Source organism: Boleophthalmus pectinirostris, unplaced genomic scaffold, assembly GCF_026225935.1.
Source record: "Boleophthalmus pectinirostris isolate CB_2022bp ecotype Guang Dong unplaced genomic scaffold, ASM2622593v1 HiC_scaffold_2, whole genome shotgun sequence".
NCBI classification, from domain to species: domain Eukaryota; kingdom Metazoa; phylum Chordata; class Actinopteri; order Gobiiformes; family Gobiidae; genus Boleophthalmus; species Boleophthalmus pectinirostris.
Window position 1 is genome coordinate 34,910,828 of NW_026571152.1, and position 25,071 is coordinate 34,935,898.

At 36.6% G+C, this 25,071-nt stretch overlaps 2 protein-coding genes across 2 annotated transcripts; one reads left to right on the forward strand and one right to left on the reverse strand.

The window, feature by feature from the left end:
- The first annotated feature begins 708 nt into the window (after positions 1-708).
- On the forward strand, positions 709-8,002 carry mterf2 (mitochondrial transcription termination factor 2). The gene is given in 4 exon segments (XM_055156007.1): positions 709-746; positions 1,666-1,747; positions 5,391-5,826; positions 5,828-8,002. Coding segments are annotated over 2 exon segments (1,131 nt in total). The 5' UTR covers positions 709-746; positions 1,666-1,747; positions 5,391-5,412; the 3' UTR covers positions 6,545-8,002.
- Positions 8,003-17,175: 9,173 nt separating this feature from the next.
- Positions 17,176-24,659, reverse strand: zgc:153031. The gene is made up of 6 exons (XM_020931109.2): positions 24,437-24,659; positions 22,439-22,488; positions 22,257-22,362; positions 20,503-20,629; positions 17,746-17,861; positions 17,176-17,668 (listed from the first exon to the last, which is right to left on the reverse strand). The coding sequence occupies exons 1-6, from the start codon at positions 24,529-24,531 to the stop codon at positions 17,584-17,586; spliced, it is 579 nt and encodes a 192-aa protein (XP_020786768.1). The 5' UTR covers positions 24,532-24,659; the 3' UTR covers positions 17,176-17,583.
- Positions 24,660-25,071: the final 412 nt, after the last annotated feature.

Below are 25,071 nucleotides of genomic sequence, written 5' to 3' on the forward strand. Positions count from 1 at the left end.
CAAGTGCAGAACAATTTTCCTTAATTACACACTCATTTCACTTTCATTTTATTATTACCAACCACCCCAAACTGGAAGTGTCCCAGTTTGTGATTTTGAACATCTAGTCACCCTAATTTAGACAAACTTTATTGATCCAAAAAAGAATATTTTTTTTTGGACACGGTAGCTCACACATCACAATATAATATAATAACAAAGAGTAAAATATAATTGTTAATAATAAATTCAAAATAAGTAGTAAAAATAGCAAGAGACTCGTGTCAAATAAGGCAAAAAAGGGAGCGCAAACATAGCTGACCAGACATTCCTATTTACCCGAGAAAGTCCCAGTTTTGAGCCCTGTGTCCCCTGTCCCAGCAGATTTATCCAAAACCAGTGATTTGTCCCAGTTTTATACAAGACATGTCCCAGGTGTCTCTATTTTTGACCAATCGGATCCCCGTCAACAGTAAAGAGAAGCTTAAATTGCCAGTTGTTTAGGTATAATACAGAAAAGCTGATTAAAATGACCAAAACAGAAAATGTGACTGTACTGACTCACATGTTTGTCATGAATGGTCCGATAGCATAAAAATTTTCCTTAATTACATCATTACTCATTTCACAATTTTATTATTTATTATTACCACCCACCCCAAACCAGAAGTGTCCCAGCCCCCAAATATAAGTGGTTTAAAATGAAAGTGAAACAAGTGTGTAATTAAGGAAAATTGTTCTGCTCTCGGACCATTCATGACGAACATGTGAGTCAGTATAGTCACATTTTCTTTGTGTTTTACTCATTTTAGGCAGCTTTTCTGTATTTTACCTAAACAAGTGGCAATTTAAGCCTCTCTTTACCAGTGGCAGTGATCAGATTTGTCAAAAATAAGGACACCTGGAACATTTCTTCTATAAAACTGGGACAAATCAGTGGTTTTGGATAAATCTGCTGGGACAGGAGACATAGGGCTCAAAACTGGGACTTTCTCTGGTAAATAGGGACATCTGGTCACCATATGTTTGCACTTCCTTTTATGCCTTATTTGACATGAGTCTTTTGCTATTTTTACTACTTATTTTGAATTTATTATTAACAATTATGTTTTACTCTTTGTTATTATATTATATTCTGATGTGTGAGCTACTGTGTGCAAATAATTTCCTTTGTGGATCAATAAAGTCTGTCTAAATTAGGGTGACTAGATTTTCAAAATCAAAAACTGGGACATGTTCAGTTTGGAGTGGTTGGTAATAATAAAATGAAAGTGTAACGAGTGTGTAATTAAGGAAAATTGTTCTGCACTTGCCCCATTCATGACCAACATGAGTCAGTACAGACATATTTTCTTTGTGTTTTGGCTATTTTAATCAGCTTTTCTGTATTTTACCTAAACAAGAGCAATTTAAGCCTCTCTTTACTGTTGGCAGGTATCAGATTTGTCAAAAATAGGACACCTGGGACATTTCTTGTATAAAACTGCTACAAATCACCCTATGATGGCAGTCAATTTTACCATTTTATGCCTTAATTCACACAAGTCCTTGCTATTTTTACTACTTATTTGAATTTATTATTAACAATTATATTTTGCTCTTTGTTATTATATTATGTTGTGACGTGAGCTACTCCAAATAATTTCCCTTGCGGATAAATAAAGTGTAATTCTGTTTTGCCGCTAGATGGCGCATTGCCCACAGCTGATGAGGCGCACCGGCTGCAGAAGAAGACAGTTTCATAACAAACCTCTGTGCGGTTTTGAAGGTAACTACAGCCACATTTCTCAACAGAATTATGCTTTATGCGCAAAATGAATTTATTTTAAACACTATTGGGGCACTGGATAGATCCCGCTAGCTGTCACTGCATGTAAAACGTATTAAGTTGCATAAAATAGACGATATTTCTGCAGTCAGGCTAACATGCTACATAGCTAGCACTAGTTGCCTAATATAAGATCGGGCTTTTATTTTGAAATAATGTGAAATTAAAAACGTAAGGGCAGCATCTGTACGAGTATCATCCGTGGGGAAAATGCTGAACGAGAATTTCTTTAACACACCATAAATAGATGAGTAATTGGCATAATATTACGAAGCTCAATGAATGAAACATGAAGTGAGCCTCATCAGAACAGAGGGTAAACAGGCGTGACTGTGCACCGCGTGAAGGCTGCTCCCTCAAGCAGCTACGAGATTTGCAAATTGCTTTTAATGCAGTGTAATGGGTTTTAAAAGCAGCTGTGCAGAATTTAACACGGGAAAAGTCCTCTGAGTATCATGGATGGTGAAATTCAAAACCTTAACCCCTTATTTTACCAAAAATGCCTGACCAAAATAACTCTCAATTCAAACTGAATCTGTTTCTAAACCCTTTGAAGCACAGAAAAATGGAGGCGCTGTAGTTTTGACCTCTGCTGTTTGACTTTCCTCTGTGTAGAACTTGTGCCCACTTAAAAAGAGAGTGGGTAAGAAGCGTACAGATTTCAAATACTGCTTATATTTTTGGGGGTAAATATAAGAACAGGTATAGCTGGCATTCCTGGAGCTGACCTTAGACAGCAGATTGAGGATTTTCTGGGTCTTGACAATTCCCATGTCAAAGCTGAAGCAGATTAGCCTGATTCATCAGCCAGTTTCACTTCGTGGAAACCGTCTGACCTTGCAGCATTAGAATTCGTTCTTTCAACGGTAGGCGGGTACTTTTTAAAAAATTTAACCAATCACTGCTATTTGGTCGTGATGTATGTAATGTGCCGCTGACGGGGCTAACTGGCATATTAAGCTTTTCCCAAATCCTGTTGGAAGAGGGGCAATAACGTCTTTCCCCTTTATTAAAAAAAATAATGAATTAAGTGGATTACAGATTTCCTTTAATGTTTCACATGTCTATGAGATTGAGAGTTATCGTGTCAGAAGCTGGACAAACAGAAAAAAGTTCTAGGGCCTGTATCAGCCCTGTTGGAACATAAACAGGTACAATTTTAACCTTGAGCTGATATGCAATGGAAGATCAAACCTCCCTGCTTGTTTATATATTTTATAATAATAATAATTAGGGGTATATAATGATATCTGGATCTCTCTGTACAATATTTTCTTGATATGCATCCATACGATATTTATTACATTTTTTTGTGGAGGCAACTACAAGATTTGCAAATTGCTTCTAATGCAGTGTATTGGGTTTTAAAAGCAGCTGTACAGAATTTAACACAGGGAAAGTCCTCTGAGTAGCATGGATGGTGAAATTCAAAACCTTAACCCCTTATGTTTTTCCTAAAATGCCTGACCAAAATAACTCTCAATTCAAACTGAATCTGTTTATAAACCCTTTGAAGCACAGATGAATGGCTGGACTCTTTGTGAAGTTGAGGCGCTGTAGTTTTGACCTCTGCTGTTTGACTTTCCTCTGTGTAGAACTTGTTCCCACTTAAAATGAGAGTGGGTCAGATGCGTACAGATTTCAAATTCTGCTTATATTTTTGGGGGGTAAATAAAAGAACAGGTATAGCTGATGTTCCTGGAGCTGACCTTAGACAGCAGATTGAGGATTTTCTGGGTCTTGACAATTCTCATGTCAAAGCCGAAACAGATGTCCTAAGCATGAGATGTAGGGACTTGTAATGAGGCAAAAAAGTCCAAGAGAAATTCAGATAAAATTCCTATTACATTTTTTTGAAACGGAGCATTTTGAGTTGTAGAGATGTACACAGACTAATGTGTGTGAATGAAACAAAACACAAATCCAAGTCCTTTCTTTATTGACATTTTCAGTTTAGAACAAATATTCTACAACAAAAGAAAAAAAAAAAAAAAGCTTATTGTTGGTGCCAAATAGTCACTAAAAAACCTTAAGCATCACATAAAATTAAAAATAAATTAATTAATTCAAATTCTTCATGACTTACCGATACATAGCAAAAAAATACAAGTATGTTTTTGAGCAACATTTTAACGCTTGTATTGTGAAACAAGTGTACAATGAGATTAAATATCAGGGATGTAACAATAACCATGGACTATCACAATATATCAAATTATCTCTTCACTTAAAATTAAAGAGTGAATGCACAACAGCTAAAAACAGTGGGGACTACATAGACCATGATCCTTTGCTCTGTTTTAATGCAGACTACTTGAAGAAATAACTGTTACAAGCATTTTAAAATCTTAGTTCTTTGGATTAAGTCTTGTCAAGGCATTTTAAGAGGAAAAAGTTGCATATTAACAGTTTTGTTAACCTACACAAAATACAGCAATAAATATCGTACCGTGAGATGTATATCGCGAAAATATCGTACTGAGAGATTTAGATATAGTACACCCTTAATTATTATTATTAGAAAAGTCATAAACAAGCAGGGAGTTTTGATCTTCGTTTGCCTATCAGCTCGAGGTTGAAATTTAACCTGTTTATGTTCCAACAGGGCTGATACGGGCCCGTGTACTTTTTATTTTCTGTTTGTCCAGCTTCTGACAAAAGATACCGCTCAACCTCATGGACATATGAAATATTAAAGGAAATCTGTAACACACTTATTTTCAGTTAAATCAACCTGAATCTGGACCAGTTTGTACTCCAAACCCACACATAAAAAATAACCCAAAAATTCACCTTGTGATGTCATGCAGTGAAAGTTTTCAAGTTAACCTCTCTAACCTTTAGTTCAGTAGAGATAGGAAATTCCAGGGCTGAAAGTATCCAAATGATTGTACTGAAGGTGTATGGAGTTTAAAAACACAGCGAAGCACTTCCTGTACTACTCCATTGCGTCACAATGTGGAAAAGAGTGTTTTCTGAGAGAACTCAGTCCAAACATGCAGGATTTGTGTGTTAAACATGTATGAATGAACCAAAACACAACTTTAGGCATGTTTTTGATGAGGAAAGATTATAACATATCAGAAAATGATCAGAAAATAGCATAATATGGGCCATTTAAGTGCTCCAAATTGACATAAAATGAAGGAATATGACAATATAAAACATTTTCAATTGGTTTCTGTTTCAATAGTTTTTTTTTTTTTTAAACCACGGGTATTCAATAAAACAGCTCATTAGGTAATCAAGGTAGCTGTTAACTTGAAAACTATGGCTTTTTGAGCTTTAGGGATGTAAACGGACTAAATAAAGGATTACTCAAACATGTCTGAATGAAATACTGATGAGGTAACAACATTATGATATGACTAAAAGCTCACAAGAGTAAATCTTATGTAATGTAAAAAACAGCTACAGTCATCATGGTAATGGAGATGTATGAATCATTGAGTGAAACAAGAACTCTGATGAATATAACAGTACATCAAAAAAATAGCATCATATAGGCCCTTTAACTTTAGTTTACATTAAAACATAATATGCTTTCATTGTTGTCTATTTCTTATTAATCTCTCTTCTTCAGGTATTCACTCCCAGCTGCATAAATGCTGCGCTTGGTCGCGACTTCTCTGTGCCTCCAGTGCCGGCGCGTGCCAGTCCTGCCTCTGCCCGTCAGACCATGTGGCACCACCGCCAGCCCAGCCGAGAACCAACAGACCGTGGACACTTTCTATGATCTGGCAGTGGACATCCAGAAGGTTAGAAAACTCAAGGGCTGGGTTCTGCATCAGCACCCAGCGTATGCAAAGGAGGTAGCTCGCCTCTTGAGGGACATGGGCGCTTCAGGGGCTGTCATCGCCAACGTTTTAGTCGTGCACCCTGAGGCGGTCCTTTGCAACCCTGAGGAGATGGAAGCTCAGAAAGAACTGTGGACATCTGTGTGCACGAACAAGAAGGAGCTAGTCGGTATTATAGAAAAGTTCCCCGCTTCTTTCTTTACATCAGCCAGCCACCACGAAAAACCAGCGGAACAATATTGCGTACTTTCATAGCTTGAATCTCAACAAACGAATCATTACTAAACTCATGGCGAGCGCACCTCAAAGCTTTAGTCGCCCAGTGGAGCAAAACCAAGTAATGGTGGACACTTTGCAGCAGTCCTACATAGACCTGGGAGGAGAGAAACACAATATGAAGATCTGGTTGCAGAAACTACTCAGCCAAAACCCATTTGTTCTGTTAAAATCTCCTGACATCTTGAGACAGAATTTACTCTTCCTCAAAGACAAAGGCTTCACAACAGCAGAGCTCCTCCACCTGCTCTCCAAACTCAGGGGCTTTGTCACTGAACTCAACCCAGACAGCATGAACCAAACTCTGCTTTACTCACAGGAAATGATGGCCTGCTCCGAGGAACAGCTCCGAGGGATTGTCCTGAAATGCCCCGCGCTTTTGTACTACCCCAAACACATCCTGGCCGACCGGTTTGAAGGCCTGCTCAGAGCTGGAATCAGTATATCTCAGATCATAGACACGCCCACTGTCCTGGAGCTGACCACACAAATCGTCAACTACCGTCTACAGAAACTGAAGTCGCACGGTTACGACATAAGGACAGGTTCACTGGACGTTCTCAATGGGACGAAAAAGGACTTTGAGCAGAGTTATGGCAAACTTAAGCTACGTGTGCAGAGGCCACTTTTTAACCCCGTTGCCCCTTTAAAAACATTTGATTGAAAATAATAATAATATATTGGCTAGGCCTGTCATGATAACAAATTTTGAAGAGCGATTTATATTGCTGAAGTTAGACTTATCAAAACTAAAATCAGTAAATAATTATTGTGACAAGATAAGTTTTGAGCTGTAGAGGCTTGAATAAATCAATATTTATTTATTTATTACAGCTCAGGGCTTTTGATTCTATTGTACATTTAATAATTGGTTTACTGGAATTATCCTGCTTTATTTTTATTGTGTCAGTGGCATAAAGCAATTTCAGTATTATCATTTATTGTTCTTTGTGTCTGCAACAATATACTGTGCTTTAGAATTTATTATTTTGACCAGGCCTAGCTGAAGTAAATATAGACGATATACAGGGTGTCCCAAAAGTTTGAGATCTTTTCGCAAGCCAATAATTTTAGAAATATCCTAAAATTTTCACAGAATGTATAGAAAAAGATCAAGATTTTATATTTAATGTTTTATTTTTTGGGGAAGACCAAGGACACGCTGGAGGGACTTTCGGCTGGCCTGGGAACACCTTGAGGAAGTGTCCAGGGTGAAGGAAGTCTAGGACCTGGAATCTGCCCCTGCAACCTAGTCCCGAATAAGTGGAAGAAAATGGATGTACAGATGGATGTTTTATTTTTGTTCTCTTTTCAGGTTGAGTCATTTTGCTTCCACATACGTAATCCTTTAGTCCTGGATAAGCAGTCTTCCTCTTTAAAGTTTTGGTACCAAGTCCAAATTTGGTTGCCAGTTGGTGAAGTTTTTCCAAATTTCGCGTTGAAGCCTGCACAGTCTTGGGTGATTGTGTGCGAGCAGATTCCAAGACACAAAATAACTTCTCTTTGGAAGTGAACAACTCATCCTGAAAACAGAACAAAAATAAAACATTAACTATAAAATCTTGATCTGTTTCTCTACATTCTGTGAAAATATGAAGTTATTTCAACTAGAATTGACAAAATTATTGGCCTGCGAAATGATGTAAAATTTTTGGGACACCCTGTATATAAAACATATAAATTAAATAAACCAAACCAAGCAGAATTATCCCCCAATAAACATTCTAAATGCAGCTAAATGGTTAAAAAAACATGAGCTGCAATGCCAATCTCTAGCAATTAGATTGTATAGTTTTAATTCATTATTCAAACTTCTACAGCCTAAACTTGTATCATATTGCAGAAAGAATAACCAAAAATTCCCACTAGAACAAAGAAAACAGCACTCATGATAAATACTGACCCCCAAAACTATTCTATTCCCATCTGTAATGTATTGAAAGATCGGTTGATATAGTAATTGTCATGACAGGCCTTATATTGGTGCTATTATTTATTGTAATTGTATTAAATGTTAACTTCTGCACACAAAGACACTATGTATTAGGTTGATCCTTAACTTGAACTGTCATCTCTCAATTTACAGTTCAACCTATTCCAATGTGTGCACCACTTTAATGTCAATAAACAAAACAAAATATACCTGTAAGTGTTTTTCTGTTTTAGTAACAATAATCACACTGTTAATTGATACTTTGCAGCTGATATCGTCAACATTTCCTTGGGGTGTGGACTAAGCTGGAACTAAAACACGAGCTGATTTGTGCTGATAAACAAGTCTCGTACACATAACATTACAGTCACAAGCCAACAGTTTTTCACTTAGTCACTCTCACCTTTTTTGTTGAAACAGGACCATGCATGCTCGAATTGATCACAGCCTCTTGAAAATCTGTTGTTTAAATCGATTTTGAGTTTTCAGACCATCTTAAAAATGTTTTGACTGAGTTTGCAACTTTCTTGGCTCTGTTTTCTAACGTGTGCATTGTGTCACCATGATAACTGATGAACGTTCTGCTATACACATACATGTAGAACATCCCTGGCGTGACATCACTGCAAAGAATCAATAATGGTTTGCTTTTATATACCTGTAACTGTACAGTGATTACTGGTACATCTTGGGTTTTTTTTTTTTTTTTTTTTCTTTAGAATACAATTTCTTTACAATAATTAACATAAAAAGAAAACACAAAAACATACAACAATACCCACAACAAATATAAAATTTAATTAAATAAAACAAAAGTAATGTGGTAGTGCAGCATAACCAGACTGCTAGGTCCCCTTGTATTTATATTTTGGCAATTTAAAAAAAAAAAATTCCTTTCCCTTTGGCCAATTTAATTTCCCTTTCTCTCTTTTTTTATTCCCCCCATTTTTTAATAAATGTTTTTAGTCACAATGCTTAACTAATTTTTCGCCATCATAATTTATTTTTGTCATCTTTTACGATTATTAAATTTTTTTATTTAAATTAAATTAAATTAAATTATTTTTTATTTTATTTTATTTTTTATTTATATTTATATCTTTTATTATATTTGTATGTATATTTATTTTTATTTATTTTATATATTTGTTTTTTTATAGTTTTTATTTGTAAATAAATATATAAATAAATGAAATATATATATATATATATATATATATATATATATATATATATATATATATATATATATATATATATTTTTTTTTTTTTTTTTTTTTTTTTTTTTTTCCCCACACACCATTACATATTGTGTTTGTGCAGTCCTACCTTTTAACATTCACTGCTGGACTTTAAGATTTCTAGGCTCCTTAGTTAAAGGCAAATAGACTTTATTACTCCATATTTACAAGCTACCTTGGCTAAATGGGCACATAAAGGTAAAATATGAGGTGCAGACTGGTCTATCAACTGCATTAAGCCTCATGACTGGAGACTATTAGGACTTTACAACCTTTTTATTAACAGCCTTGTAAGTGTCTCATTTTCACACTGTTCGTGGCAGCCCAACTGTTCCTCCAGGGATGGGCCTAACAGCTACTCTCATTTTTAGTGTTACTTTACCGAGGGAGACACTTTATTATAAGCTATTCACTGCCGAAATGTGCCTTCATTATCATTTCAAGTGAATTCTAATGCACTCACGCACAGACATAAAAAGGGGAGACAAAACAAGTACCTTCTCTTTGATTTAGTCGTGGCTTATTTGAACATACTCTGCGGTCTTCGCCTGAGTTATGCAAAATTGATTTTCCATTATGTGTGAGCTCTTCTGTTATGCAGCTTTTCAAGTCTGGCTTCATTATAGAAAAATAAGCAAAATGGCTTTAAGGTCGATGCTTTTATTTTGCGAGACAAAAAAGGGAAAAGGCTAAATCAATACGCAATCATACTGAGCATTGTCTGAGGGGGCATTACGAGATGTTCTTGCATGAGAAAAGCAGACAGAAGCCTCGGGATGCTGCGTATGACTGTGTTTTAATGGGCAAGACTTCCTTTGCTAATGAAGCTCTGACTTTTTGCCTCAAGATGTCCTCCTTCTAACGCGGGCGACAGGGGTCACAGCGAGGACCAGTGAGGGAACGTAATGAAGTAAAAGTCATACAGAACTGTATTTAGGTAAAAAAATAAGGTATCTGTATTTTACTTAAAATGCGTATGACAAATTTTTATGATTCTCTGATTTTGATTTAATTTGCTACAATTAAAACTACTGTAAATATAAATTATAATTTTACACCAATCAATGTAAGAGAATTTAAGTAATTTATCTTCCACGTACATCTCAGTTTAACATTGACTCACAAAAGTTATAAATATTTACACCATGACCTTCCCTTGGCACACCATTGGCGCACCATTATCTAAATTGTGTCATATTGCTGTCTAACTGGCTTTCATATATAGTCTCACCACTTGCTTTATAAACCTCCTCCTTTGGAAGCAAGATCATACTGTCCCCCCAGGACCTGTATTGATGGTAAATAAACTTCTCCTGCTTAAGACGTCCAGTTGGTCTCGAGCCTTTTACTTTCACCCTTTCTGATAACTTTGATAACAATCAAGAAGCAATTTGCGAAGGAAAATTGAAAAAAAAAGTTTAAATTAGAGGAAGCAGAAAGTTCAAACATGGATGTCATCACACTAGGGATAATTCTATACAAACTTTCAACACATTTTACACACTAAACATGATTTCAACTAAATACATATGTTTTCTTACATTTGTATTTGTCAAATAATAGTTTCTGTTTACATTAGAGGAGTTTTACTGGGTAATAGTTATAGAATTGCCCAGTGTGATGTTACAATTCCCAACTAGGAAGTCAATTTTAAACCTATATAAATGTCCAAACTGTGAAAATGACTGAATATTTTTGCAAAAATCTTAAATATAATGATCTTAACTGTGTTTTAGTAAAATCAGTAATCCAATCTGTCACAGTGGATACTTTTTACTTTTACTTCATTACATTTTAGAGCAGGTGTCTGTACTTTATACTCCACTATATTTATGAACTTGACAGAAAAGTAAAATAATTTTTATTATAGTTTGTGACCTGCTGAAAAGTCTGAGGGTTTATTATGTTTCAATATTTGTAGTTTGTGCGAACAAAAATATGCAGTTAAAAACAACCATTAAAAACCTATTTATTCAGTTGTTTTTGATGAACAAAATTCAGCACAAATCTTCAAAATCTCAACATTTGAACTTTTATATGACCTCATATCTGCTACTTTTACTTTTTACTCTTTAAATACATTTTTAAACTGGTACTTAAATACTTTTACTTTTTTGGTGGAGGGTCTGTCAAATACCTTTCTCCGTGGAGATGTTATTGCTTTGTCTGGAATGTTCCACAGTATGGCATTAGACCTTTCTATTTTCATGGAAACCAAACCAGACCAAGTTATAAGTCAGATCTGTGGAGAGGCGACCGCGCTCACAGTCAGAATTCCTGTTTTTCTGAGTATTTTTGAGCTATTAAACCACCTGTAATTGAATAAATGTACGGTAGAGGTGTTTAATGTCATACTGTGGAACATTCCAGAGCAATGACATATCCATAGAAACAAAAAGGTTATGGACCCCCTACCAAAAAGCTCCACAGTGCACCTTTAAGTAGATTTTTTCATGTGATACTTCTACTTTAACATGAGTTTTCATTTATTTTTACTCTGGTATCTGTACTTTCACTTCTTCCACCCCTGGCAAAGACTTGGGCAGATGTTTGGGCAGAGGTTGGGCGTCCTGCGGGATCTTCGTGCGCACTAACGTCTCCTCCACCCTCTCCTGCGCCAGGCTGCATCACCCGGGCCGCCGTGGTCCCGTCGTCATGGAGATGGCCACTGGGCAGATGATGTGAAAGTGAGTGCGTCTCAGTAATGAACCGGAGCCACGCAGATGGATGCTTGACTAGACAGCACTTTGAAAACCACAACACAGACTTCCCCCGAAGGACTACAGCACAAACTCCGCCACAAGACAGTAAAGGTTAGTAATTTAACACACTCCAATGACATTTTATTGAATTCATCGCACAAGGTTATGAGATCCTTTTTTCTCACTGGTGCTTAGTAATAAATAAGAGAAGTTAATCAGGATGTAGTGAGCCAGACAAGGCCTCAAGTGGAGTGTTCAAGTCACCTCTATTTCTTTTGTCCTCTGTGGGCTGCCCTGTCATCCTGCACGCTGCCCTGAATTACACAGGCGAGCTGCAGAGGTTAATAACGGCTGGTGTAAATTGTTTCATTTCAAACGTGGCGCTGGGTCATATTAGCATATTGTTTTTGTACATCTTAACTTTGCAAGAACAGCTGCGTAAATGAAGCAATAATATATTTATGACCACATAGTGCTCCCTAAAAAACTTTTGTATTATTTTAAGAGCATATATTGAGTTGACTTGAAGAGACTGTATTGTGCTAGTTCTTTTCTCCAACAAAAAACACTCAGTTCCACCTTGTGATGTCATGCTGCAATACAAGAAGTACTCCACTGTGTTTTTAAACTCCATACGCCTTCACTACACTCATTTAGATGATTTCAGCCCTGGAATTGTAGCCACTCCCTCCGCTCAATTTCATTTCTCTACAGCGACTAGGTCAGGAATCAGAATACACTAGACGATTTGTAAAAACCCCAGAAGTGATTTCGGGCACCAGCCAATCAGCGAAGAGCCATACATTCTGTGTTGGCAACGATTCCCGAGATCGAGGATTTAAAGCCGGAATAAAGAGAATGTTTGGTGAATTTTATCAAAGGGAAAGATGTTATTGTTCTTCTTCCTACAGGATTTGGGAAAAGCTGAATATACTATGCCCTGTTAGCGGTGCATTACATACGTCACAACCAAATAGCAGCGACTGGTTAAATAAAAAAAGTATCTGCCTACCATCGAGCGAACGAATCCTAATACTGCGAAGTCAGATGGTTTCCATGAAGTGAAACTGGCTGATGAATCAAACTACTGGAATTGTCCATCTCTACTGAATTTAAGGTAAAACCGTAAAAAGGTGTTAATTTGGAAACTACCAGGTGCAGCAGAGCATTTTGAGCTTTGGAGATGTAGACAAACTAATAGTAAATGGTTACTCAAACAAAATGAAATGTGAATGAAACAAAACACCACTCCAATCTTAAATATAATGATCTTAACTGAAATCAGTAGTCCAATTTGTCATAGGCAATTTAAGTACATTTAAAAGTGGATAGTGCTGACTTTTACTTCATTACATTTGAGAGCAGGTATCTGTACTTTCTACTCCACTACATTTTATTATGTTATATTATTATAGTTTGAGACCTGCTGAAAAAGCTGAGGGTTTATTATGTTTCAACATTTGTAGTTTGAGCAAACCAAGATATACGAATAAAAACAGCCAAGACAAAATTATTGATCCAGTTGTTTCTGTTGAACAAAATTCAGCACAAATCTTTATCAAAATCATGACATTTGAAGCTTTATATGACCTCAAATCAGCTACGTTTACTTTTTATTCTTTGCGTATAATTTTAAACTTGAACTGTAACTTTTACTTAACGCTTTACTTTTACTCTAACGCTGCGAGGTCAGATGGTTTCACTTCATGGAAACCAGCTGATGAATCAGGGCTACTGGAATTGCTCATCTCTACTGAATTTAAGGTAAAACGCAGCTGTTAACTTGGAAACTACCACTACATGACATCACAAGGTGCAGCAGAGCATTTTGAGCTTTGGAGATGTAAACAAACTAATAATAAAGGATTACTCAAACAAAATGTGAATGAAACAAAACACAACTCCAGGTATTCTTAACAGAACGTAGCCCTTACTGAAAAATGTAAAAGTGGACATGGTACAAACCTGAGGCACTCTGACTGAATATATTAAAAGTCCTTTATTACATGGAGGGACGCCAACTCTTTTTGACCAGCAAGATGGACGAAGATGACGAAGCAAGATGATGAAGACCAGTTGTAGTGCCTCTGGTTTGTACCTTGCCCACTTTTACATTTTTTGTAAGGGCAACGTTCTGTTAAGTTTACTAGTTTAACCCTCGTAGAGCACCTGTACTGCTGTTTATGACTTTTTTATGACCCAGTGATGCACTCTACTGTTTTTCTTCATCTGACAACACCAGGTATGTTTTTGATGAGGTAACATTATAACATGGCTTAAATCTCACAAGAATCCATTTTGTGTAACATAGGACCTCAAACTGTACTCACTTGTTCCACTTTTATTATGCATAATATCAAATTTTCAACAAAATGATATTATATTTTTGGAGTGACAATGGTGCAGAAAGTTAAACCTTAGCACTCTGAACCAGCTGAAGCAAAAAGATACCTTAAGAGTAACAAAGACTGCAGCATCACAAGCGCAAGCCAATACTCACAACACCCATCATTTGGACACACCCTCAGTCAGCGTTTTTCCTTTATTTTTACTACTGCTTATTTTAGAACCACACAGAAAACATCAAATATATGAAGTAAGACATATGGAATCATATAGTAAAGGGAAGAAAAAAGTGTAATTACTCTCTATATAAGCAAGTATATGAATTATTTAAAGGAGAATGTCCATGGTATAGATCAGTGTCTCCCAAACTTTTTTTCTGGGGACCAATATTTTAAAAGTCACAAACCTTCATGACCCAATTTCGTGACCATTATTCGTAAATCACAAAATAAAGGTGGATTTGACCATTATTGAACATTGATGAGGATATTTTACTGTTGACTGAGTGATTGTGTCTCTCTGAACATTTAGTATTGCTCAAGTTTTAAACAATGAAGAACAGTAATTAAACCAGCAATAAAAAGGATCCATAAGTCGCCTATTTGGACATTAAATGTAGCCCATTTCGTTTTCTTTTCAACATTCAATTGAACCAGCAATACTGTAACAAAATAGTCAAAAAAAAAAAATATATATATAAAAGCATTCTAAATTATACAAAACATGTCTTAACATTTCAACATTTCTAATGAGATAGATGGGCCTGTCTGCGTTTTTGTAGCGTGTTCCAGTCCGGGGTGCAGGAAGAGAGAGCAACAGATCAGTGTCAGAAATGTATATTTCAGATCTACATGCAGATCCTGACAAGATGACCCCAAAACAATCTCTTGTGACCCACCTGAGGGTCATGACCCAGTCTTTGGGAAACAAAGACTGGGTCACACAGATACATGAGATACATACAGATGAAACATACTGTATGTATCTCATGGAAGACAGCTATAGGCTACATTACAGGCCAGATCTGTGGAAAGGCGACCCTATTCACAGAGAGAATTATTATATTTTTGAAAAATATAAACACCCGTAATGAATAAATGCTAGATATGTGAGTTTAAAGTCATTACCGTGGAACATTCCTGGTGACAGACCCTCCACTAGAAGAGTTGCACCTTTAACTTTTCTTCACTGCATAATTACATATATCTTACTTTATATATGTGATGTCTTCTCTGTGTATCTAAAATGTAGAAAGTAGTAAAAATAAATAATAATAATAAAAAAAATAAAATAAAAAAAACATTCAATGGTGTGTCCAAACTTTTGACTGGTAATAAATTATAAACATATACATACATAGATACATATATGTTTTTTTGCTTTTGGTTATAATAATTACTATATTGACTTAGTGTTAGATACATATGAAAGCTGGAACAATATTTATAATATTTTAGAACTCACTATATATTATGTGCAATAGTGAGGACATTTTTGCCATTTTCATGAGGTAATATTTGAGCTGCAGAGATTAAAATAAATGACTTCCAATTGCTAATTATTACTTCATTCTGCTGTTTATTTGTTGCGGCTCTGGCCTTTTAATGCTGTCTTTTTAAAACGGGTTTACTGGGATTATCCTGTTTTGTGTCAGTGGCTCGAAGTAATTTCATTGTTATTGTTTATCACAATATTTCTCTTTAGTATTACAGACTTTTGGCAGGCTTTTTCCCCTCAGTCCTGAACACTTTAGGCTCAAAAGTGCATACACAGGCAGGTGATTTGAGAAAACATTTAAAAATATTAAATCGTCCCAGTTATTTTCCACATTGGATGGTTTTTCAATTTGTTTCCTGTGACTTTTCTTCATTGAATGGTACTTAAGCACAGTGGCTGAAGCCTTGTACACTGTCCATTTCTGAGCTCCTCAAATAACGGCCTTCATTTTTACAGGTCTGAACGAGCTTGTGATTGACTTTTACATGTGAATGGGGTCGTGAGGCGTTCAGGTGTTTGTAGCCTCTGCTGTCCTGCACATTCAAGCAACAGCAAACCATTTAATCAGCTCCATTATATCTAAATATACAGATACACTAAACGTCTGGCTCCATCTAGTGGCAAAATTAGGTATTGCAGCTAGAAAAAGAAATGAACTCTATCAGATTCTGCATATTTTACATTTAAATAACACATATCTCTTCAGTAAAGATTGTATATATAAAATAGACATAGGTAATCCACTATCCCCCTTATGTTAAATAGGAAGTGAGCATGGGGGCACTTCCGGCTCCATCAACTCTGGCTCCAATTGACTTTATATTGAAAAATTGTCACCCCTCGCTGTAACTGCATCATCATTTTGGTCTTAAATTGTTGGTATTGACTCATTCTACATGATTCTGGTGTTTTTATTTGCTATTTTTGTCTGCAAATAAATTTGTGTTCCTCCACTCTCAAATGTGGAGTAGAGTTTTTGTATAATCTTTTTTTGTACAATCATAAACGCTAAACTTTTGTGCCTTGGTTAACATTATTATTAGTTTGTATGACCATAAACGGGGAAAAAAATATCTTTAAAAAAATGAAGATAAGAACTAAGAAAAAAGTGATTGTATTTCTGTTAGAGGGGTGATGATAACACTGTTGAAGTCTTAAAAAAAAAGTATAAAGTGTTATGTTTTCAAAATATAGAGCTCTGGAATGAATTATGCATTAAATTTGGTTAATTTTAATTTATATTTTGTCTCTTATATATACAGTAAGTCGTAAGTGAAACTGTAAATGCAAACTTGCTGTTCATACACTGTTTTTTATGCTTGGAATTCTGTCATTGTTTAGAAAAGTTTGACGTTATAAGTGCTTTTACTTCAGCCTAAACTCTTTCGGTCATAATCCATGGGGTTGTAGTCTCTGTTTTGTTTTGTTTTGTAGTGCTGCAAAATGACCAAGTAAACAAATACTATTACTATTATTCCAAATACAGAACTCTGCTCAAAAATCGCTCCTATAACCCCTAGTCTCGTGAACGCTTCTTTACACAGCCAATGTTCTTTGGTCATTAACTTCCTTCTCATTTAGCTCGACAACAGCTTTATTACAACACCAGTCATCATCACAGTGTAGCTCACAATACATCCTCATCATCATATCACACAACATTGTGCGTTCACCATCTGTGTGTTTGGCTCTGACACAGACCTGGTGCAGTCACACGGCTGCTCTGACTCATAAACAGCATATTCTCACTGCAGCTGTGAGACTGAGGAGGTGGAGATGACAGCGCTCACTAGTAACAGACAGAACCGCACATATCAAACGCAGACATTTCGGAGTGAGAATTAGTGCAGTATAAAAGGTCACATCGAAATTGTTAAGACTATACTTTGCATAAATATATAATTTAAAATGCATTTGAAAATTGAAGGCAAGAAGTGAGTTATGCACCATTTAGGTATAAATATTCTCTTAAACCAACACATCTCTATAGATCTGTCTTTTTCTTGAAAACTTCATATTTGAACTGTATTCCATTTTCTTCTTGAATTTCACTCGGCACCCCAGGAAATCTGGATTTGAAAGACGTACAGAAACATAATTATTAACAATATAAATATGAATAACAAACAGGGAGGGTGATTCATACTTGTCTTGAAGTTGAAAAACACGTTTGTCAAACTCTGGGAAGAAAACGTCACAGTCAAACGTTGCCCTGACGTCCGTGAGATAGATGAGGTCACACCAGGGGTGCTTCAAGGCGTCCTGAGGAGAAGGGCAGAGTTTTATACTGTGTGTACAGCACACAGTGGGCCTGTCGTGATCCCTAACAACATCAAAGTTGGCACTGCACACACCATACCATTAGGATGACACTCCAAATTTGAGATCAGTCGAATGAGTGGTTTGAGAGTTTTGAATGGAACAGACAAACAAACCAACAAACACACAAACAAAAAAACAAACAAACAAACAGGAGGAGACACAGACAGACGTCCCTTGCATTACTAGATTGATTAACTTATCGTTCAGTATATGAGAGATGGAAGTATATTTTTTGAAGTTAATATTTGTCAGATGTACTTTTTCTTTGTAATAGTGGGGAACTTTTTGCTATTTTTGTGTTCTGCAATTATTTTTGAGCTTCAGAGAAAAGAGTAAATAACTTCTATGACTCCTTGGGTATTTTATTTTTTTACTGCAGCTCATTTTCATTAACAATGGTATTTAAAATGTGACAGAATGGCTATGGAGTGCTATTGTGTGATTGATCAATATCTTTGGCATTTTTTGTCCTAACAACATGAAACTTGGCACTGCACACACTCGTACCATTAGGATGACACCCTCCAAATTTGAGATCAGTCGGAGGAGTGGTTTGAGAGTTTTGCGTGGAACAAACAAACGTACAAACAAGCCAACAAGAGGAGACACAGACAGATGTTCCTTGCATTAATAGACTGTACTTTTAGAGTTTTTTTTGTTTGTTTGTGGAAATCCTGCTTTAGTGTTATTGTGTGAGAGGCATAAATTAGTTTTAATATTATCATGTATAGTCTATATTTTATTCAGCAAGGTATCGCACTTCAGAATGTGTGATCGTAATAGGCCTAATACACAGTAGGGACGGGACAACAAACAATAATATTGTTTATCAAGATAAAAAGGGTTGTTTTAACATCGAACTTACTCATAACATTAAAATTATAATTATTCATATCCATAACATTTTTAAACTGTCAGCAACTTTAATAATTATGATGATAATGATATAAACGTAAACTGTAATTATTTTGGTCATGATAATCACCAAATTTCAATATTCACGCCTAATACAATATATAATGATATATTTGACCAGTTTCACTATTGATTGCGTGTTTGTGTCTCTGTGTGTGTGTGTCTGTTTGTTGTGCGTGTGCGTGTGTGTACTCCAATGTTCCACTTAATCTAATAAATAATAAACACTCTAATAAACACACTGGATCACAGGAAAAGAGTCATATTTTAAGTCAGCTGAGGACAGCTGCTGCTCTTGTGATCTCGATGGGGTCAGTGAGGTGATGTTAATCGTCTTCTGTTATGTGAACGCCTCGAATATCTTCGTGTTTAAAATACGACATGTCTAATTCAGCCGGAGTAATGAAAGATAATGGATAAAAATGCAAACACTGTTCATCGCTGAAAGACCTTGGTGACCAACAGCAGCTTTAATATGAGGGCAAAGGACATTTAGAGACATTGCCAAGGTAAACGCTGAATGTTGCTTTTAAGATGCATTGTGTAACTTTTCTGGTGTAGGGTCCGTCAAATGCATTTCTCCATGAAAATATTAGTACTTTGTCTTTCTATCATCATTGCAACCAAACCAGACCAAGGCTACGTTTACATGATGACGGTCTGAACAGAAGAAGCAAAAGTGGCGTCGTGTCTTCACTTTTTATTCCGCGTTTAGATGAGTGTTTTCAGGAGGAAATCTGCGTGCATACAGTGACGCAAAAGTGTGTGAAATTCGATTGGATATGCATTCCAGGCAGCTAGGTGGTGATGTATGTGACGTAAATGTGTATGCGACCTGAACAGATCTGACCAGAGTTTTGTGTCTTGGACAGTGTAGTCTGAAATGTTATAGCAGAGCATATTCAACTTTTCCACTCTGTAGGGTTTCAGATTTCAAACGGCCCAAAAACGGCATCACCGGCTAGACACGTCAGAATCAGGCCCGGGGGCCAAATTTGGCCTGCGATATAATTATATTTGGCCCGTGAGATCATATCAAATATGTATTAGAGCTGCCCTGCCAGCTACAGATAGACTATAGAGACATTATTTAAAATGTTGTTATTATTTTTTTATATTATGCTTGTTCTGGATTCAGTGTTTAAGCAAAATGATTAGCAAACATTTATTTTAATGAGAATTTTTTTTTTAATTACATGTCTCGAAAGATGAGAAAACATGCAGATGTTGTTGAAATTTTTTTTATAAATATTTAGTTTGGCCCACAAATTAATCCCAGGTTTTAATTTTGGCCCTCTGTGAATGTCAGTTTGACACCCCTGGTCTAAATGAAAGGCACTTCTGATAAAATATTTTGTTGTTTATTTTTACCCGCAAGCGTTCTCGTGTAAACAATTCCCAAGTTACAGATCAGATCTGAGGAGAGGCGACCCCGCTCCCATTCAAAATGCCTGTGCAAGCTATAAAACCATCTGTAATTGAATAAATGTAAGGTAAAGCTGTTTAATGTCATACTGTGGAACATTCCACGCAGAGCAATGACATATCCATAGAAAAAAGCAGGTGACGGATGCTCCACCAGAAAAGTTACACAATGCACCTTTAAGAATCTGAATCCACTGTATGAAAGTGCTGCTACAGAAACAGAAATATGAAGATTTGTTACCTTGTAAGGTTGAACGCCTCCTATAACCCAGATGGTCTCTATGACATCACTGAGCGGTGGCTGTGAGGCCAGGAGCACCGCACTGTCGAAGTCCTTACACAGGAAGTGGGCGTGCTTTGGAGCTGATCTGGACGAACGTGCAAAAAGAATAAAATCAGTTATTTCCTATTAAAGGTCCTATATGAAGCAAAATTGACTCTTGTGAGCTTTAAGCCATGTTAGAATGCTAGAGTGCTTTAACTCAAGAAAAAGAGTTTGCAGAGTTTGACAGTGGCCCATAATGACTCTTGCTGAGGCTACTGCCACCTAGTGCCTCCGCTCAATTTCATTTCTTTCCAGCGACTAGGTCAGGATTCGGAATACACTAGACGGTTTGCAAGAACTCTGGAAGTGGTAAACCGTGCACCGGCCAATCAGTGAAGAGCTGTGAAGCCATGACGTCAAACTCAAGCGTCTGTCTGGGTCCTTTTTGTGGTACAGCACAACAGTAAACAAAGCGGTCGAGATGGATGTAGACGAAGACAGACATTTTGTGTTGGAAACGATTCCTGAGATTGAGGATTTTTACTCTCTGATTTGCTGTTGTGCAATTACTTGGACACCACTGAGCGTTCCAGTGCATTACATACGTCACGACCAAATAGCAGTGATTGGTTAAATGAAAAAAGCACCTGCCCACCATCAAACGAACAAATCCTAATGCTGCGAGGTCAGATGGCTTCCACGAAGTGAAACTGGATGATGAATTAGGTAATGAATCCAAGCAATCAAATCAAGCTCTAGTGTGTCCTGTGAGGAGCTCTGTCAGATTCACCTCTAAGCTGTGGAGACACTGACACTCTTGTCTGTATACTTTATAACATGCACTGTATATTTAAATAGTTTATTCTTCTTAGGTTTATATACTTACAACTATGAACCAGATGTGATGGGTTCTTAATAAAGACTGAACTGAATTGCTTTGTTTCATTTACACGTTTGAGTAATCTGTATTATTAATCCCTACATTTCCAAAGCTCAAAATGCTCTTTTCCACCTTGTGATGTCATGAAGCACTAGTTTCCAAGTTAACAGCTACTTTTTTATTTAAATAGAATAATATACTGTTGTTATGTTTATTTATCTGCTTGAATAATGTATTGTATGTGTAAGTGTGTTTTGGGGTTGCCAAAAACAAACAAAGAAACAAACAAAAGATATAAGATAACAGAAAATATGTAAATGCAAATTTGATTTAACAGCCCTAAAATGTAATACACACATGCAAACACTGCACTGAGAAACTCTGTACTACACACAACCCCCTGTACCCACGGCCCTTTCTTTTTCTCTCTTGTCTCTTCTTTTTATTTACTTATTGTTCTTTTGTTATTGTTGTGTTTGTTTTCTCTTTGTATGTGTGTTAGTCTTATATTTTGTTATTAATGTGCTGGCTATCCATTCCTTCAAAAATGACAAAAAAAAAAAAATTAAATAAATAAAAATTAACGCAATTCCAGGGCTGAAATCATCCAAATAATTTAATTAAAAGGTGTATGGAGTAGAGCGCTTCATGTATTACCACATGACGTCACAATTTGAAACAGAGTGTTTTTAGTTTGAGAGAAGAACTCAGTCTATATATGCAGGATTTGTTTGTTAAACATGTGTGAATGAAACAAAACACAACTCCAGGTCTGTTTGTGATGAGGAAACAACATTATAACAACATTATAACAGAAACAGACACATCACATCAGAGAAAATAAACTTACTCCAGTGTTTTACTCAGCACTACATGGAGAGTATTGGCCATTGGGAAAAGCACTTCTGGAGTAGAAAACCAACAGCGTGTCCCCCAAATCAACAGGTTCATTTTTCCTGCAAGAGGTAAAAAAATACATGCTTTACTTTTGTGTCGTAAAAATGGCAACATTTCAAAGTAGCAGTGACCTACCTGGTTTAGATACACCAGTGATGCTATCGATAAAGAACTTGAATTCTGACCTGAAACAGACAAATGTAGTACCGTATTTTCCGCACTATTAGGCGCTCTGGATTATAAAGCGCACTGTCATTAAATGGTCTATTTTCAAACTTTTTTCACAAATAAGCCGTACTGGATGCATTAAACGAAACACAACAGTTAAATGGGTCAGTGAGACTTTGTTTGGCGCGTTCACGGTGACTCTGGGCTTTGTTCAATTGTGGCGTGTAGGGAGGGTGCTGTCTGGGACCAACGGATTGTCGGCGTGTTCACAGTGACTCAGTTGTTCAGATTTGTCTAAAAGTGGCACATCGCGCTCGCTTTTTCGGTTCGATCCTCCGTTCTGTTCCTCATCTGCGTGGAGTGATGAGTGTGGCTGAGGGTGTTTTTCGCCGTGCGGTCGCTGTCTGCTCCGTGCGTGTTTGCGTGCACTGCGGGTGGTGCGGCTTTGTAGTTTACTGAAGTCGTGCTGGGACACCTGAGTGGATTTGTGTATAGGGCGCTCTGGATTGTGGGGCGCGCGGCCATTTTTTGATGGGGTTGGAGGCTTAAGAGCGCGTCTAGTAGCCCAGAAAATACGGTAATTTAAAGGGCCCATACTACTCTACTATTATTTTCTGATCTATGTTGATGTTGTTATGCTGTTTCCTCACCAAAAACATGCCTGCACTGGAAAAAAAAAAAATCTAGGTAAGCTAAAATGATTTAAATTAAGAACATTTTACTTTGAGTCGATTCAGCTTGACAAGTAAAATTATCTACCGATGGAATAAGTGTGTTTTTTCTTAATTCAAGCAACATTCAATTTTGTTTATTTTAAATGCAAAAAGTTGTTGTTTTTCTTATTTTAAGTGTAGCAAGATGTATTTTCATATTTTAAGTACAAAAAGTCTTGTTCCATTCGCAGATAATTTTACTTGTCAAATGAAATTTACTTAAATCATGATAAAACTTTCTTAATTCAAGTCATCTGAACTTGGCTAGATTTTGCTCTTTGCAGTGTGGAGTCGTGTTTTATTTAAGTCACACATGTTTAAACACAGACAAATCCTGCAAATGAGTTCTTCTCTCTAACAAAAAACACTGTTCCACCTTGTGATGTCATGTGGTAATACAGGAAGTGCTCCACTGTGTTTTTAAACTCTATAAACATTCACTAGAATCATCTGGATCATTTCAGCCCTGGAATTGCCAATCTCAACATAACAAAACAAAGTAAAGGACAAAAGTAAAAGTGAAAAGTAAAAACTAACACTTCATGACATCACAAGGTGCAACAGAGCATCTTGAGCTTTGGAGATGTAGACAGACTAATAATACAGCGTTATTCAAACACGTGTAAATACAATAAAACACACCTCCTCAAAAAAAAAAAGACCTGGAGTTAACAACATTTAAACATGACTAAAAGCTCACAAAAGTCAAGTTTATGTAAAATTAAGAGAAATTTCGATCTTTTTCACATTAATTAGACAAGTCCTAAAGTATTTTTATTCTTTAACTAAACCTGTTTAGCAGATTAGACTATTTAAATTACTTAATTACCGGCTCTAGTTTGCTTTTGGCGTCTTATCTAAACAAGAACAAAAACTGCTCCCTTTTTTGAAGCATCCATCTTGAAAAACTGTCACATCTATAGGCTAGTTTAGTGATTGAAAACAGGGCTAACTTTTAATCTAGTAAGGACAGCATTTTCTCTCATAGTAATATTGGTTTATCTGCCCCCAAAAAAAAAAACACATTAAAGACGCTGCATACGCTTTTGTAATCTTGTTTCCTCGTGCGATGCGTAATCTGTCCTGGTTTGCAATTTACGCACGGAGCAACACCAGGAATTCTCTCTAAATTCTAAACAAAATAAAGCAGTTTCTAATCAAAAAACAAAATATAATGTTGGAAGACAAACACGCGTGAACCATCTGGACCTAATAACCCCGTCACGTGTTTCCCTTCCTCCTGCACACTCACGGTAAATGCCACGGGAGCTTGCCATCTTTCCCGATGCCCAAACCGCGACAGGCAGCAGCGATCAGGCACACGGGTTTCCTCCTCTCCTTCTCCATCAAAAACCGAGTCTGTGTTTGGTGGTTCCGCGTAGAAAGTGTTTAAGTTTGCTGATTCGTGGGCGGTGACGGTGGATCCCAAAGGCTATTGGTCACGCGGAGTCTTTCAGTCAGTCTGTCTGCTCCACAGCGCGTTCATTTATCCAACCATGACACAATGACACTCACAATTTAAAGGCGCATTGTGTAACTTTTCTAGTGGAGGGTTCTGTCATCTGCTTGTTTCTATGGAGATGTCATCGCTCTGCCTGGAATGTTCCACAGTATGACATTAAACAGCTCTGTTACAGGTGGTTTTAAAGCTCAAAAATACCTAGAAAAACAAGTATACTGACTTTGTGTGGGTCGCCTCTCCACAGATCTGACCTGTAACTTGGTTTGGTTTGGTTTCCATGATGATAGAAAGGTTTAATGCCATACTGTGAAACATTCCAGACAAAGCAATAACATCTCCATGGAGAAAAGCACTTGTTGGTCCCTCCACCAGAAAAGTAAAAAAAAATGTTCCTACAATAGAAAAAATAAATTTGAATATTCTCC

What these genes read in the sequence shown, in the direction of transcription:
- zgc:153031 (XM_020931109.2), bottom strand. Translation starts at nt 24,531, where the DNA reads ATGGAGAAGGAGAGGAGGAAACCCGTGTGCCTGATCGCTGCTGCCTGT. An exon ending in CACTGGTGTATCTAAACCAG is followed by an intron (nt 22,363 to 22,438) that starts GTAGGTCACTGC and finishes TACCTCTTGCAG; the next exon opens with GAAAAATGAACCTGTTGATT. An exon ending in GTTTTTCAACTTCAAGACAA is followed by an intron (nt 17,669 to 17,745) that starts GTATGAATCACC and finishes TTTCAAATCCAG; the next exon opens with ATTTCCTGGGGTGCCGAGTG.